The 16,116-nt window shown below is 39.6% G+C and overlaps 2 protein-coding genes across 3 annotated transcripts in view; one reads left to right on the top strand and one right to left on the bottom strand.

Moving 5' to 3' along the window:
• Positions 1-13,300, top strand: part of STX17 (syntaxin 17) — a 36,879-nt gene extending 23,579 nt beyond the window's left edge. For both annotated transcript variants that reach the window (XM_069778815.1, XM_009917641.2), the window contains 5 exons: positions 1,239-1,458; positions 7,317-7,435; positions 7,519-7,569; positions 9,670-9,756; positions 10,460-13,300. In XM_069778815.1, the coding sequence (XP_069634916.1) occupies positions 1,239-1,458; positions 7,317-7,435; positions 7,519-7,569; positions 9,670-9,756; positions 10,460-10,699 (717 nt within the window). In that variant the 3' untranslated portion in view covers positions 10,700-13,300. The remainder of the gene's footprint in view (positions 1-1,238; positions 1,459-7,316; positions 7,436-7,518; positions 7,570-9,669; positions 9,757-10,459) is intronic.
• Positions 13,301-15,500: 2,200 nt separating this feature from the next.
• Positions 15,501-16,116, bottom strand: part of ERP44 (endoplasmic reticulum protein 44) — a 54,570-nt gene continuing 53,954 nt past the window's right edge. The window contains exon 12 of the mRNA XM_069778814.1: positions 15,501-16,090. Coding sequence (XP_069634915.1) covers positions 15,989-16,090 — 102 coding nt within the window. The 3' untranslated portion in view covers positions 15,501-15,988. The remainder of the gene's footprint in view (positions 16,091-16,116) is intronic.

Genomic DNA, 16,116 nt, shown 5'->3' with positions numbered 1-16,116 from the left:
GTAATCACCACAGTTGCTCATTATAAGAAAAAGCAGATTTTGAAAAGCAATCACTTACTGTATTTGGATATTATTTTAACTTGTTGCAACTTAGGTAAATATTTTGGCAAAGGCCTAAATTGATCAGACACTGAAATTACTTCAGTAATTACATAGTGAAGAAACTAGTTAAATACTTTAAATGAAACCCAAAATAAAACCCACTGACTTCTTTACTTGGAGAAGTGGATAAAGTATAAAATTGACAGCAAGAAAATCAAAATGGCTTCAAAAATATTTCTCCCTTGTTTTGTGGTTGGCTGATACTATGGATAAATTGGTTCACCAGAGAAGATAATAGGTACCATCTCTTCCTCGATCTGTGGTCCTTACTCTCCTGGCACAGGTAGCTTAGTTTCCCTTATGGAAGGTAGGCTGCATCCAAAAAGACTCAGCAATATGTCCTGGTGATGCCTCACTGCACTGCTTAGGGACTGCTGTGCTGGGAGCTGCGACCCTTATTTATTTTTTTGTGTAGGTAGAGAACTGTGTGAACTCACAAACACAAGCAAATATTAAAAATACAACAGATTTAGCGAGCTGGTTATGACGTAGTGGCACCTCCAAGTAAGAAGCACTTGGAAGTACAGATGCCTTCCTCTATGGACAGTGTTGAGCTCTGGTTGCGGTGACTAAATCGCTGTATCGCTCAGTACCGCTGTCGGCTACAGGACTGTCACCCGCCTTAGGAAGAGTAGGAGATGGGTCATTTACTCAGAAGGGATCATCTTTAGGTTGAGCTACCTTAAGTGAGGACAAGCCCCTTCTCTGCAGAGCGCTGTATTTTTTATGGGGTGACTGTTCTGCAAGAACATTATAAAAAGGCCAGGGAATGGTACTGGGTCACAAAGTAACAGCATCTGGGAGACCCAGGATGGGTTCAAGGGGAGGATTCACTGTGTTATCGGAGGCACGGGCTTTTACAGCAATTGGGGGCATCTTTGACAGGCGAACGAGCTGCAGTCAAACAATGCAGTCTGGAAAAGAAAATGGATGTAGAGAAAGGTGACCTGGAACATAGGGATTGCTTGAAACCTGGGACTTTTGAGGGTTTTTTTGGTCTTGGTTTATTAAAACTTAGGAATGGCACTTTCAGTGATTATTTAGAGATAATCAAGATGATAGTTGCTTGCCAACCACTGAAGGTGTCTGGTGCTCTTACGTAGTAACCTACAAAATAACTCTTAAAACTGTTACAGCAACTTCGTGCCAATATGAGAGAGATGGAGAAACTCTGTTTGCGAGTCCGACAGGAAGACATCCCAGTTCTGCAGCGAATGATAAATCCTGTTAAAGAGGAAGCTTCATTTGCCATAAAAGACTTCCTGCAGCTCCATTCTGAATCTGCAGAAGAACTTAAAAGGCAACTTGAAGGACAGGAGGATGCCTCTTTAACAAGATCTGCAACTGTAGGAGGAGGTAGTAGAATTTCATTTCTGTATCTATTACATCTGTATTGTTGTATCCAGTCCGCATTTTCTCTAACCAGATATAAATGAAGTAAACGAGATTTCAGTTGAATAATAGTTGTTAATCAAGAAGTGGATTTCTTTCCCTACACCACACTTTCCTCATGAGCTGTGACTGAGTTTTGACAAGTGGACAATGCTCTAATTAAGTATCTTAAGAAATAAAATAGCTGTGGCCTTCCCTGAGAAAGATCCCATAGCCTTGGATCTTGAAATAGAAGACTGTTCATAGGAAGCAGAATACTTACATTCATAATTCACAGTAACTTGACTTCTTTTTTTCCTCCTGCAAATCACTTGATAATGTGCGAGTAATCATTTAGGCTATTTTCATTGTATTAGTGCTTGTAACATCAAGAAGAAAAGAATTTTTATATGACAGACAGTGTAATATGCTCCTCACACTCTTCCCCTGCTCCAGCGTGGGGTCCCTTCTATGGGAGACAGTTCTCCATGAACCTCTCCAATGTGAGTCCTTCCCACGGGCTGCAGTTCTTCATGAACTGCTCCGGCGTGGGTCCCTTCCCAGGGGCTGCAGTCCTTCAGGCACACACTGCTCCAGTGTGGGTCCCCCGTGGGCTGCAGGAGGAGATCTGCTCCACCGTGGACCTCCCTGGGCTGCAGGGGGACAGCCTGCCTCACCATGGTCTTCCCCACGGGCTGCAGGGGAATCTGCTCCAGCGCCTGGAGCATCTCCCCCTCCTTCTTCACTGACCTGGGGGTCTGCAGGGCTGTTTCTCTCACGTATTCTCACTCCTCCCTCCAGTTACAGTTGCTGTTTTGCAGCAGTTTTTTCCCTTCTTAAATCTGTTCTCCCAGAGGCGCTCCCACCGTTGCTGATGGGCTCGGCCTTGGCCAGTGGCAGGTCCGTCTTGGAGCTGGCTGGCATTGACTCTGTTGGACATAGTGAGAGCTTCTAGCAGCTTCTCACAGAAGCCACCCCTGTAGCCCACCTGCTACCAAAACTTTGCCATGCAAACCCAATACAGGGGAACATCTCTTCCTGTAGCATTTCAATTTGGTAACTGACAAGAAAGCAGAAAACGTAAATAAATCCATTTAAATAAAAGACTTTGAAAACACACTATAACGTGCTACAAGTCAGACATGTTTGCTGTTTTTTCCTCATTTCTGTACAAAATGTCTTTCATTCTTTGTTTTACCATTCTGTCTTCAGGGCAAGCCCTTATTATGCCCTGGTACCGGCTGGTGTTCTCTGCTAATGATCTGTGAGAACGTTGGTTACATCAGGATTAAATCCTTCCACATAACAGTAATTAGTTTGATTGCTGCAGTAGCAGCATTGTTTAAAATTGTTTGAAAACTTCATGTGTCTTAAAATTGAAAGAGTATTCTCAATGGCATTGTAGAAGAACCTGCCATCAGATTTGATTTCATGACCCTTCTTGTTGCTACGTAAAGAACTACAAGAACTCTTTCAAGTGTGATTAACAAGCTAGCAAGTCTAATGGTCAAAGATGGAGAAAAGTAGATTTGAAGACTGGGCTTGCTTTGAGAATGTCATGTGCGGTAGTATCAGAAAGCCTTATGAACGTCAAGATATATCAAGTATAGAACCATAGAAAGGTTCGTGTTGGAAGGGACCTTTGAAGATCATATAGTCCAACCCCCCTGCCATGGGCAGGGACATATTTCACTAGACGAGGTTGCTTAAAGCCCCATCCAACCTGACCTTGAACACTTCCAGGGATGGGGCATCCACAGCCTCTCTGGGCAACTTGTTCCAGTGCCTCACCACCCTCACTGTAAAAAATGTCTACCTTCTTACCAGGCCAATAAAAAAGACTGAATTGTCTTCTGACATATGTATCTTGACTTTCTCGACACCTTCAGCATCTTGTAGTTGATTGTTCAGTAGTTTGTCCTAATATCTTTGTGGGTTTTAAAGTCTGCCTATTTGCTGCATTCTACTTCCCCTCCACGAAAGGAAGATAACTGAATCTGTTCTCTTGCAGTCCTCTGGGACCCTCTTATTCAAGTTCTCAGAAATACGTTTGAACTTCCAGAGGCTGTTTCTAAAATGCTCTAGAGTGAATTTCATCAAACCTTCAGGACTTGAATAGATCTAGCTCATCTAAATATTTTTAACCTGTTCTCTTTATGTTTCAGCCTATCCTTTTTTTTCTTTCTTGTTTAAATTAATTGCATCAAATACTTGATTACAGCTACCTGTTTGTATAAAGACTGACTTAATCTTCCTCTGGGTCATCTGTTTTGTTTTGTTTTTTCTCTACCTGGCAATGCAGTTACACTTCATCTTCCTCTAACTTCAAAAGCATTCATAGAAACTTTCTTGCTACCATTTATGCCCCTTGGTAGTTGCAATTTATTTATGTCCTAGTCTTTCTAATATTAACTTTCCATGCTTATATTATTCCTTGTACTCACCTTAATTGTGTGCCAAATTCTTGATATGCAGGGCTTTGAAGAGCTCTTGCTGATGCCATAAACATTTTCCTCTGCATCAGGACAATTTGCTGTCATCTTCAGTATAGCCTATTTTATGTGTCTGCCAGCTCTTCTGCAGTCCCTTATCCTTTAGGAACTTTTTCCCCATAGTTTCTGTTAATCAATTTGCTGAATTTGTCAATGCCTCTTTTTGGGGGAGCTCATTGTCTTCAGTCTTTGAGTTTTAGAATAGTGAAGTCTGGTATTCAGTGATCCCCTTCATCCATATTAGCCATTACTTTCAGGCTCTTTGTGAACTCTTCTCTGTTACAATCAGAACTAAATTTAAAATAGTTCTTCTTTTGGTAACTTTGTGGTATTTCATTGGAAAGGCTTTGTCCTAGCTTATTGCTTTTCTAACAGTTACATAGGTGGTAAATAGGAACTAGAGTTTAATTTCAAAGAACAGGACTAGTTTTTTAATGTGAAATACCTTTAAAGTATGGAGGACATTGAGCATCACAGCACTTCAGAAAGACAAGAAATTGATCAAGAAGATTGGGATGAGAAGAACAGAAAAATATTACTGGAATGACATGCTCCTGCAAGTCCGCTCAAGAATATGGAAATAATTCACCCCATTTGAAGTGAAACATACAGACAGGCAGACAACTAAATACAATTAACCAGATATTTTTTTCAAGTTTGTCTGCCTGTGAAAGTAGCTCTGCTGAATTGCTAACACAGATGCAATATATTGCCTATTCTTTTGTGCTTAGAGGCTGCAGTCCTGAAAGCAAATCTTGGCTGCTGATCTTAATCAAAGGAGCTTCAGTACGCCTGTTCTTTGTAGCATGTTGCTTCCCATCTGGTAGAGAAGGAAGGAGTTTACAAATTCAAATCGCCCATTTAGAAGGCATGTCAGTGATATGATGTAGTCCCTTCCCCCCTTCACCATCCTCAGCTGAGGTCCAATAGAAATGGAATTTAATTGCATTTTAAACAAATATTAACAAAAGGTGAGACTCCACTCTTAAAATTACTAAAATCTTTGAAGCAACGTATTGAATCTTGCAGAGCATTAGATTTTTATCTTGAGTGTAATGAGGTGCGAAGCTGCTCTATGAAATCTGCAGAGGTGTTTTGTATTATTGCATTTCTGTGGAGATGCTGTAAGTGAACTGGTGGAGCCACTTCCATTCTCAGTTCTATTAAAATTGGTTAGACTTGATAAAACATGAACTAGTGAATATAAATTTTTTACTCATACTTTCAGCCCAAATGTGACTTCACCTTCTCTTACCTTTCTTGTTCTTTACCTTAGTTTTTTGAAGTGAGTAAAGAATTTTCTTGAGGAATTTTTTCCCACTAATTTTTAGTTATTAGAAAATGATAACAGTGTAAACCTACTTAGAATTTTAAGTTCTCTGGAATGCGTGTCATGCAAAACTTCGGTATCATTTATGTACTTTGAAGGATGTGCTTTTCTACAATAGGTCAGCATAGATTGTTAAGGACAGACCAGAATAGGGAACATAATTTGTGAGGAGGCAATTTTGCTTAGTGAGCATTTTTTTTGCTTTTGAATTACTAATATTTTAATTTCAACCAACTTAGCATGCATCTGGCTGATTAGTGAAGAGTATGCTTTTCTTGGCAGAAGAAACGTGATTTTTGAATTAGGATTGTGAAGGATTGAAATTGAACAAAATACTCAAAACCGATGTTAAATGTCAGAATATGTAGCGGAATTGGTTTCTCCAAAAATGCACGCATTTGGATATATGATTAATTACGTTGAAAAGGGAAAAGCAATATTTTAGAACTGATTATGTAACATTAATTAATCTGATGTTAAAAATTAAAAATATGTTCTGGAAGAACAGGTGGCGATTGTAGAAGGTGAAGTGCCTTCCTGGATTCTTAAAGGAAAAGGTGTAGAAATAATTAGAAAGAAAAACAAGCCCAAAATAAAACCCCAGATCGTTTACTCCATTGTTGTTACTGAGCTACTCTGCTTACTTAGTAATTATGGCTGAATATCAGCTTCATTAATGTTAGGCTTCTATTGATCTGAAAGTAGGAAGATTAGGTCCTTAATGTATTTTGAGATCCTGGGATAAAAATGCTGAGAAATGGACAAATGTTACGAAAATGTATAATTTTTATTTTATCTTAAATTAATTCCATGAATAAGCATGCACTATTACTAATTTTTTTAATGACTATGATTCTTTTTATTTGTTTTCCATTATTCATATCTGTTGTAGTAACAGTTATATAACATTATGATAGTACCTTGGCACATTCATTGTTTGTAAAGATTTTAATGCAATATTTACACTTCAGTATTGGTAGACGTACCTAACCCGTCTTCCCCATATTAAGCTTTCTCTTGATACTACCCTCTCAAGGAAGGAAACATCAGTGTCCTACTAAAGTAGCTATCTTCCTACAGAAATGGAAGTTGTCTAAATTAACATGATCTTTGCACTGTGTTTAGACACATACGTTCTCCAGTCTGCCTTTCATACTCTCAAGCTATTCCTCAGTCCTTGCTATGACAAGCGAAACTTGTTTGTTCTTTATTACCACTTAATTACTTGTCCGTAATTATGCACATGTCCATTACATCTGTAGTGGCTTGGTACTGGTGTCTTTGACTGGAGGAGGTATGTGTGTGTCTGTTCATTATATCTGCTCTCCCCCACGCCACTTAGCTGTCTCTCATTGCCCATTTTTTCCACCATACTTTGTCTAATGTCTTCTGCATTCTTCTGCATTCTAAGTGATTTAGAAAGGAAGATACTCCAAAGTATCTCCTTTACACTGCTGAGCTGCAAACGTTTGTCATCCTCACAGTACCGTTACCCAACTGGATCCAGCACTGAATGCTGGGCAGCATGTTACTTGGTTTTCACTGCTTTTACTTTTTGAAAGCTTTTTCCTCCAGCTTCTTTTAGTCCCAAATAGCTGAAAATCAAACCGGTAGCATAAAATCAATCATAAAATGAATAACTGTCTGTTCAGTTTTGGAAGTGCAGTGTTTTTATGTGTCATATGTAAATGAAAAGTTTTTGTCCCAAGCTCAGTTTTCTTAGCTCGGTTGATACAAAATTAATTAACTGACTTTGAATTCAGGAGTATAATTTCATTCTCAGAACTGATTGTGAAAGTGTGCTGATAGAAATGAATCCATTTCTTTGGCAATAACTTCCTTTTAAGAAACTGTCTAGTGCTGTAAGACTTCTCCCTATATGATCATTTTCAGGGTTGTTGCTTGGTTTGAATTAGGTTTAGTATCAATTTATCCATGAGAAACATTAAGAGTGAGAAGCTGCACATCACCTCCATTCTGATTCAGTACATTTGTTTGTAAACATCATGTTTCTCATTCAGAAACTTTATATAACAAGGAAGTGAAGGACGGCTCCCAAAGTTTAATCCAGATCTACTCCCGCCTTCCCGAAATACCTCAGGAAGAAAATGCAGCTGAGTCCTGGGAAACTTTAGAAGAGGTATGTTGGAACTCCCTTACTGCCACCTTGGTGCTCTTGTTTTTAGCAACTATTACAAAGTAACATTTGTTTTTTATTTGTAGGACTTGATTCAGCTTAGCCAGTTGGTGACTGAGTTTTCTCTCTTAGTCAGCGTAAGTATTAATTCTGCATTCTATCCTAGATAGAGTCTTGTACAAAAAGAGGGTGAGTGGTTAACTCCTAGTTGGGGGAAAAAAAGATGAGCAATACTTCTGCCTGTAGTCTGAACTCAGACTGTGCTAGTATCACTTGGATCGATGTGACAGAATAGCAGAATAACATTAACTGAATTTATTCAGTCCAATATTCAAGACTATAAAGTCTAGTCGCTGTTAGGAGCTTCAGGAAAATGCCAGTAGAAGCACAGCAGTTTACCCACAGTGAGCCGAGATGTCTGCACTAAGGTGCTGTCTTTGCTACTTGGGACCTATGGTAAATACACCTATAGTTTCAAAGTGGATACATTAGATACTTTCCAAAGTCATAGATGATGCATATAATGCTTACATCAAATTGTCTAGCAGTAAGGTGAAAGGTTTTCTTTTGAATTTCAAGTGCCAACGGAAGAGGAATGTTCAAAAGCATTAGTTTAACTACTCGGCTGCCCCGTCTGGTTAGAAAACTAACAGCTCTTCCTTCCCTACAGCAGTGACTCATTGCTACAAGGATCTCCTTGCAGCTCTCCTGTTGATTCAGGGTCTGTCAAGGTAGATTTTTGAGGAGGCAACAGTCTTCTGTTTCAGCACTAGTACTGGTAATTGCTCCGAAGTTCTTGTCACCAGAGCAACTACTGGTGTTCTAGCCAGTGCCCTTGGCCACAAGCTGAACCTCAGCAGAAGCTCTACAGCGCTGACTGCAGGCTTCTGCCCAGGTCCCATTCACTTTTACGATTTCTAATTGTAATGGTGACGATAGCCTTCACTGCACAGGGTGGGTGTTTCTTAGGTGCTTTTTCTTGCTTAATCAGGAGTACTAGAAAAAGTTGAAGTTTCCCTCACCTTTATCATGCCCTTTCTCTACTCTCACAAAGCTGCCGAAAGGTCTTCATCATCCACGCTCAGTTCCCAATGTTTAGTTCTTCCTGTGCCACAGGGAATTTAAATCCACAGTTCTCATCTCCTAGGAGAGTTCTTTAATCTCCTTGCTGTTGGGTTAGTTGGGGTAGATAAGCTAGCTTTTGTCCTTTCTGCTGAATATGTGCTGCTTCACATATACAAAAAAAAAAAAAAAGACCAAGATTCATTAGGCTGGAGGGGGACTATAAAAACTTTTATTCAGTAGCCTAAATGTTAGCAGCTTTAGCTAAAAAGGAGGAGTTACTGTTCCCAGGACTTTCTGGATTTTACATGTAACCATCATTAAATATAATAGCAAGCATCCAAAGTGTGTGGATTGGATAGTAGATGAAGATACCAGAGCCAGTGGATTCAGCAGTTTCTGAATTAGAAAGAGGCAAAAAGTTCAGAATGCCTTATATTTTAAGCTGAACATTAGCCGTCTCATTATTTTGTGACATAAAACAGCCTGGGTACTGCTGAGATTAAAATAGGAACAAACAAACCCACAAACCCCTTTATCTTCCGCTCTGGTGTTCTCCGAGAGAGGCTGCAGGGGAATCTGACTGCATTTGGAGAAAGGATGGAATGTTTTTGTAAAATCAAACAGTAAAATAGAGAGCAACATTGAGTATATTTTCAGTACCGTCACTACTCTTTACTTTTGTAAAGTTAAGTCAGTGGTTTATAATGTCATAATTGAACACTTCTATTTAGATTTCTTGGTGCAGCTTTGTATATTGAGAGTTGGTACTGATCTTATAAATGCTCTTTATAGATTGTTTTTTTGAATGTGAAACTCAGCAGGAGACAAAAAGGCTAGTTTGCATTATTTTTTCCTTTGGAATATGAGTTAATGTACTCACAGAAAAGATTTAGAAATCATATGTTTGGGGTTTTTTTCTCTAACTGCAGCAACACATTGTATAATACCCACTCCATATTATTACTGAATAGTTGAGATTTTTTTACAGTAAGTTTGTAGTTTTGGCACAGTTTATCAGATGCTATTAATGAACCACCATTAAGGCTGCACGGCTGCAGTGTGTAGCAGATGAAAGCAGCTGTGGGGCCCTGATTACAGGCGTTAAAATGGTGTGTATTGGCTCACTGCTGCTTCCCAGCAGGCTACCTCACTCATAATTCCTTTGCATCTAGTCTCAGCAGGAGAAGATTGACAGGATTGAAGACCATGTCAACAGTGCTGCTGTGAATGTTGAAGAGGGAACCAAAAACTTGGGGAAGGTAGGGATCTGCTCCTGCTGGTGAATCAATGGTACTCTGCCTCCCAGCAATCCTCTGTATTAACCCAATTGATCTGCCGTCTTTAATGCTGAGGGAGCCAGCAATTAAGGAAATAAGGAAGAAATGACCCACAGGTAGCAGGGGAAAAAAAATAATCAATCTGTCTCGTAATTCTCTATCACATCCAGGCTACTAGGAAATACAATATTTTTTTTTGCCTTTTTTTTATGCTATTCTGATGGTACTTTAGTTTACCTGCAAAGACAAGTGCATTCAACAATTGGCTCACAAGAATCAAATAAGCGTAAAACAACAGACTGATAACATGCAATTTCAGTCCCATTCTATGTAGATGTCGGTGATAGTTGCTAATAAGCCACAAATTCAGGCATGTTACTGAAAAGTCTGAGCATTTTCTCAATTTGATTTAATGATGGAGACCAGGTAATAACCAGTGTACATAATCTGGCAGAACCGCTTAAAAGGACCTGGTTCACAACTGCATACATGAGGTAGCTCAATTTTGAACTGGTTTTAGTACGTTCTGTCACACAAGTTGGATAGTAGATCACCTTTTTTAAATACTAATTTGTAAAGTTTATTTATCACTGAGCAATCCCAAGAGCAATGAGGGGAAAATGCCCATCACCACAGGCAAGTATTCTAACTCTTTTTTTTTTTTTTTTTTTTCCCTTCTTTACAGGCTGCAAAATACAAGCTGGCAGCTCTGCCTGTGGCAGGTGCAGTCATTGGTGGAGTGGTGGGGGGTCCTATTGGTCTCCTTGCAGGCTTCAAAGTGGCAGGAATTGCAGCTGCACTTGGTGGTGGGATTTTGGGTTTCACAGGTGGAAAATTGATACAAAGAAGAAAAAAAAAAATGATTGAGCAGGTCTCTTCCAGCTGTCCAGAGCTTTCTCGCCAAAGTGCCAAAAAATCCAGCTGAAGTATTAGAATCATTATGACTAGGAACAAAAGTGTAGTAGGCGCGCTAATGACAGACTTGCAGCCTTATGCTTTAAATACAAGGCTGAGTTATGTGAATTTTGACAGCAGTACTGCTACTTGGGAGAGGTTAAACAGTATTTCTCTTTTCAGATGTGGTGACATCATTGACAATTATATGGATAACTTTTAATTATAAAATCCTTAGGTGAGCTATGTGCACAGCTGTAATGATGGGTGATGGGTGCTTCATGCCAAATTTGCACATGTGTCTTGCAGACAATACAGAGATAGTTGGAAAACACTAGTGCTTTCCCATGGGTGCCACCCAAAAGCTGGAGCTTTTATTATAGAGCTCCAAAGAAAAGGAAATAAGTTCCATCTATCTTTCATGGTCATAGTACTTTAAGTTTACTTTCATTTATCTGGAATCCCAAACTCCTCCTGTGTATACCCCCAGGGTATGACTGACTATGCCTGTTCAATAACACGCAGGGAAGTGTTAGCTGCCATAAGAAAAGATGAAAATGCTGGGTGAGCAATGTGGAAAAAAACCTTATGTATATCCCACATCTGCCTCCATGAGCCAAATCAGATCAGCCTTATAAACAGCTTTTCCTCTTTTTCAGGTACTTTTTAAAAAAAAAAAAAATTGTTAATCCCTCATCTTGTTCAAAGTGTAGTTAAGAATTAAACAATCTAAGCAGCAACCCAGCAGGACTGCTACTGGAGAATAATTAATTTTCCATGGCTGTTCAACTCCTTGGCTTGTCCTGAGAACACCGTACAGGATGAAGTGCCAAGCTCTGGCATTCTGAGCCTGAAGCCTCAGTTTACTCAGCAGTGCTTACTGCTAGATGTTGCCCTTGCTTCTCATCTCCTGTCACCAACAGTGCTCTGGTGGGAGAGCTAAATCGCTTCCCTGGAAGCGGTGCCACAGCCAGGCCCACACCCTCAAGGGTGGCATTAGGCACCAGGTCAAAGGATGGTGAAGCAGTGAGGCTCTTTAAATGGTGCCAGTGGCAGCTGACATCCCCAGATGAAGGGAGTATTTTGAAAATGTCAACTTGATACTGTTTACAGTAAGTAAACCATGCTTGTTTGGGTCAGCTGCACACCTCTTGCATACTGTTCAGTTCCCAAACATCTCCTTCCACCCACACTGCAGAGTGGCTTCTCAGCCTTCTCAAGATTTTGGGATATGCTGTAGAGCCTGTACAGGGTGAGGTGCTGCTAGTGCTTTTGCTAGCCTTTTATAGTGGATGCCTGTTATTCTTGCCATCCTTATTTTGCTGCTTAAGCAACCTTTTGCTTCTGAAACTTCCATTGTTAAATACAGAAGCATTAATGTGTTTTTATTGCCACATAATCGTACTGTTGTCACATAATCTACTATTCAGCACATGGTCCTACCTCCATCCCTCCAGGACAATTCCCACACTATTGCTGCTGCTGTTTGGGGGAACAGAAATTGACGTTGGGAAGCTGCTTTTTAAAGTTTTTAGATTGTTCAATTCATCCTGAGCTCTGCTTGAGTCCAGTTTTATTAGGTGAACACTGAAGTCAGTGTTTAGTGATAAGGCTCCCTAGCAGGGAACACTGTATAAGGAGCATACTGTAGAAAGAGCTCCCTTTTAGTAACCAGTACTTTGATGTCATCTTTGGAAATAACTGTCTACTAATGACAGATGATAGGTTTTTGTGCCTAGAGACACTGTAAGCAACTGTTAGTTACAGCACAAATATCTTTTTCTGAACAGTTCTTCCTTATTACTTTTAAAATATGATTGAAATTGCATTGTGTCTATTTTAAGTAGGTCTGAGGCTCAGGGAAGCAACGTGTGCAAGAATAGCTTTCAGAAGTAATCGCAAACATTGTCAAAACTGTATGCGTTAAAGCCACAGTGCCTACATCTGTAAAATCAGCTGGAGTGGAAAACATGACCCAAGTAATTCAGCTCATTTGCTCGTGTCAAGCAAAAAGCACTTTTCTTTAAATGCATCTACTTTGGACGTAAACACGTTTAATGAGCTTGTAACAACTTCATACTAAGGCTGTTCATTCCTTTGATTTGTAATTTCTACATTTAAAGGAAGAAACTAAGAAAAACAAAGTCTTCTTAATCAGAAACTGTGGTTGATTCTTTGTATGATTTTAAAAAGCCATGTCTGCTTTCCTGCTGTATGCTTTGAAACCTTGTGCATTTAAATGACAGCAGCCACATCAGACACATCGTGGACTCCACCCTGTCCCCCCAAGCTGGACTAATGCCAGGACAATCTAAATTCATAAAACTGAATTCCTGCTACGGTTTATACAAATACAGCTTGGTCTGCACTCATTTTATGAAATGTCTAGCACAAAACCTATTCTTCTTCCTTGCATCTTTAAGGAAGCAATTTCAAAACATTGTGTATACACTAGACTTAGGAGACTATTATTTAAGCTATGATTTTTTAAAATAGGTGGGTTATTTACATACGTGAAGAAACATGGGCATCTGAGTAACCGAACTAGCATTTAAAATGCTAGGCATGTTAGACAGAAGGAATGCAAGAAACGGATAAGTCTTTCAGACCAAATAAAAGCTTTTGCCTATGAGACTGGTTGTAGCATTTATTGAGAACATTGGGGTTTATTTCCTTCCAGCATCTAAAAGATTAATCCCTCAAAAATTTTATATTATTGAAATAACTGCATAACCAAGATTTAAGAATCCTGTATTGAGTTACACATGCTTCAGCTATTGAAATATTTACATTGACTGAAATTAACACAAGTTCTTGAAGTGTTGCATGCATCTAGTAACTTGTACACATATGCTAGCTCAGAAATGGACTCCTTAAGTTCAATTAAAGAGAGAGTTTGGAATGGTTTTGTTCCACACAGGCATAACGCTAATATTGTTTGACAACTTCCCATGAAAGCCTCAGGAAGTGTTGAAGGTTGAATGGTTACAACCATTGATGTAGATGATCAGAGTTGAAGGGCTCAGTTTGAAACACATGTCCCATTTTGTCCAGCGCTTGCTCTCTCTAGACGAATTCTCTGTATCATCAGATACTTAAAAGCTCAAGTGATACTCAACATCACGTGAGGCAAGCATACCTAGACTGCAGCTGTTCAACCTTCTGCTTGCAAACAGAAAAATCACTTGAATGAAAGTTGGTACACAGCCAGGTCAATGGTCATCAAGAACCCAGGAGAATCAAGTCCAACTCCAATGAATACACAATGAAATGACTTGAGTGAGTAACTGTGATGACTGATAAAACTTTTACATCTAATTGCCTACATAGCACTAGGATGCCAAAGCTCTGGGAAGAAGTCCTTACTCAGAAAAGAAACTTGGATTAAGGAGTGGCAGAGGGGGTTTCTCTCTCTCACTTTCTAGCTGAAAGCACCAGCCACTAGACTGTTGAGTGTATGATGAGGTAGCATCTTTCTCCAGAAAGAGGTTTAGATGTCTTCCACCAAACAGCATTTATAATTAAGATCCTAAGGAAAAATAGGAACCTCAGAGGACTAAGATGAGTACCTGTAGGCACCATGCTGGAATTGAGTAAAATTTCAGGTGCCTGAACAACTCCAGAAGTTCTGTAGCACCACCTGCAGATAACAAGTGGCAGACTTAAAACCAGACCCTGCTCACATCTTTAGATTCCAGCTGGAAGGTGGTATGACTCAGCTGCCAAAAATGCTTGATTTGGCATGAGATGGTGAATGGGACAGGAGAAGACCTGGCTTTCCAGCACTTAGCGTGCACTCCAAAATGCAGATTCACAAAACTGACAAAAAAGCATGCCTGTAAACAAAATCTTGTAATACGCTTTTAGCTACCAATTCTGCATCTGCTCAGTTAGCTGTAGCATGGTGGTGGTTGGTACTAGCAACCCTCTGCTCAGAATCACACCCTAGGCAGCTCATGTGCCTGTTGCTGCAGGGGCTTGATTCAGCAGGCTCTCTTGAGATCAGTGTTTGCCACAGCTGCACAGGACCATGTCAGTCTTCTGCCAATAACCAAGTAGGTGGCCTCTAGCTGAGAGGCAAAAGGAATCCTGAGCTGTGAGCTGCGGAAGCTGGGGCACTCACTGAAGTAAATGTGAACCCAGTAGTCCACCTATCCAAAGAACAAGCTTGCTGCTAAGGACACTAAGCCTTGGGGACCCAAGTCATGGACTGGATTCTTTGCAGCAAGCATATTAAACAAATCCAACAGTAATTCATCTCCAGCAATACACCCCAAATTAACATATTTTTCCATCTTAACAGTTTCTATATGTTTATCTCACCAAGCAGCTTGAAGATTCATTGGAGAAAAGCCCATATTCTGGTATTACGCACAACAGAAAAGCCCACAAGGAAAGTAGTAATTCCTTCTTCAGAGCAGAATTCAAAGAATATGCAATAAATAAGGCACAAGCCAGACAAAAAGAGTAACAGAAAATTTGCAGTGGTTGTTCGGAAGGTAAATGTCTGCGAGGAAGGCAGGGACCAAAAGAAAAAAAAAAGAGAAAAAAAAGACTAATACAGAAGTTAAATTAAGACTGACACAACTAAGATGGCAGTCCACCCCTACCCCTCTCCTACTTTGAAGGGTTTCCAACATTCATGTTCTTTTAACACAACCATGTGTGTAATATAACAATCTTAATTCCAGGAAACCAGAGCAGGTCAATACAGTCCTTTCATTCAAAGTACAGCCATTATCATGAAACTTTTCCTTTACTTGCTTGGTATTTTAATAGTCAGAATTGTTTAATTGCTTAGACATTTGCACCCAGTAAAGCACCACACGAGATTCTGTAAAACTTTAATTTATTCCCCTCCCAAGTATCCAGAATAGAAGACCCTCTTAAGTTGGAGAAAAATGTGACAAAGAAATAGATTACCAGGATAGCTGTTCACATGAAGAAGAAAAAGCACATACTACCAAGGTTACACAGAAAACAACCCAAAAGTCCTATTTAATGGGATAGTGCAAGTTAACAGCATGTCTCTGGCAAGGATACCTTCATTTGGATTATAAAAGTTTTACAGAACAGAGTTAGATCAAGAGTCTGGATGGGTCTCTGATATTTTACTATAGCATTAGGAACATACTGTTTGAAAGATGCTGTACAGAATGACCCACCAAACAAATGTATTTACAAGCCTGGGGAGAAAAAAAATTATTTTTCAGTTTATTCAAAATAAAAATACACATAGAATTATGAAAATATAGGTTTACTATTTCCACCACACAAGTCAATGCTGCTGTCTGAAAGGCTTGCAAGATTATTTCAAGTTTTAAAGTTCATCTTTTTCCCTCAATAAGGTGTACCTATGTTCACTGGGTGCCAGTTTCTGGAATGAGCTCTCTGGTGGGCTGCTTGCTAAATCCTGAATTGGCTGAAAAACAGAACAAACAGTAAATT

Source organism: Haliaeetus albicilla, chromosome 3, assembly GCF_947461875.1.
Source record: "Haliaeetus albicilla chromosome 3, bHalAlb1.1, whole genome shotgun sequence".
NCBI classification, from domain to species: Eukaryota; Metazoa; Chordata; class Aves; order Accipitriformes; family Accipitridae; genus Haliaeetus; species Haliaeetus albicilla.
The sequence above is the reverse complement of the archived record's forward strand: the minus strand, read 5'-3'. Positions and strand labels throughout refer to the sequence as shown.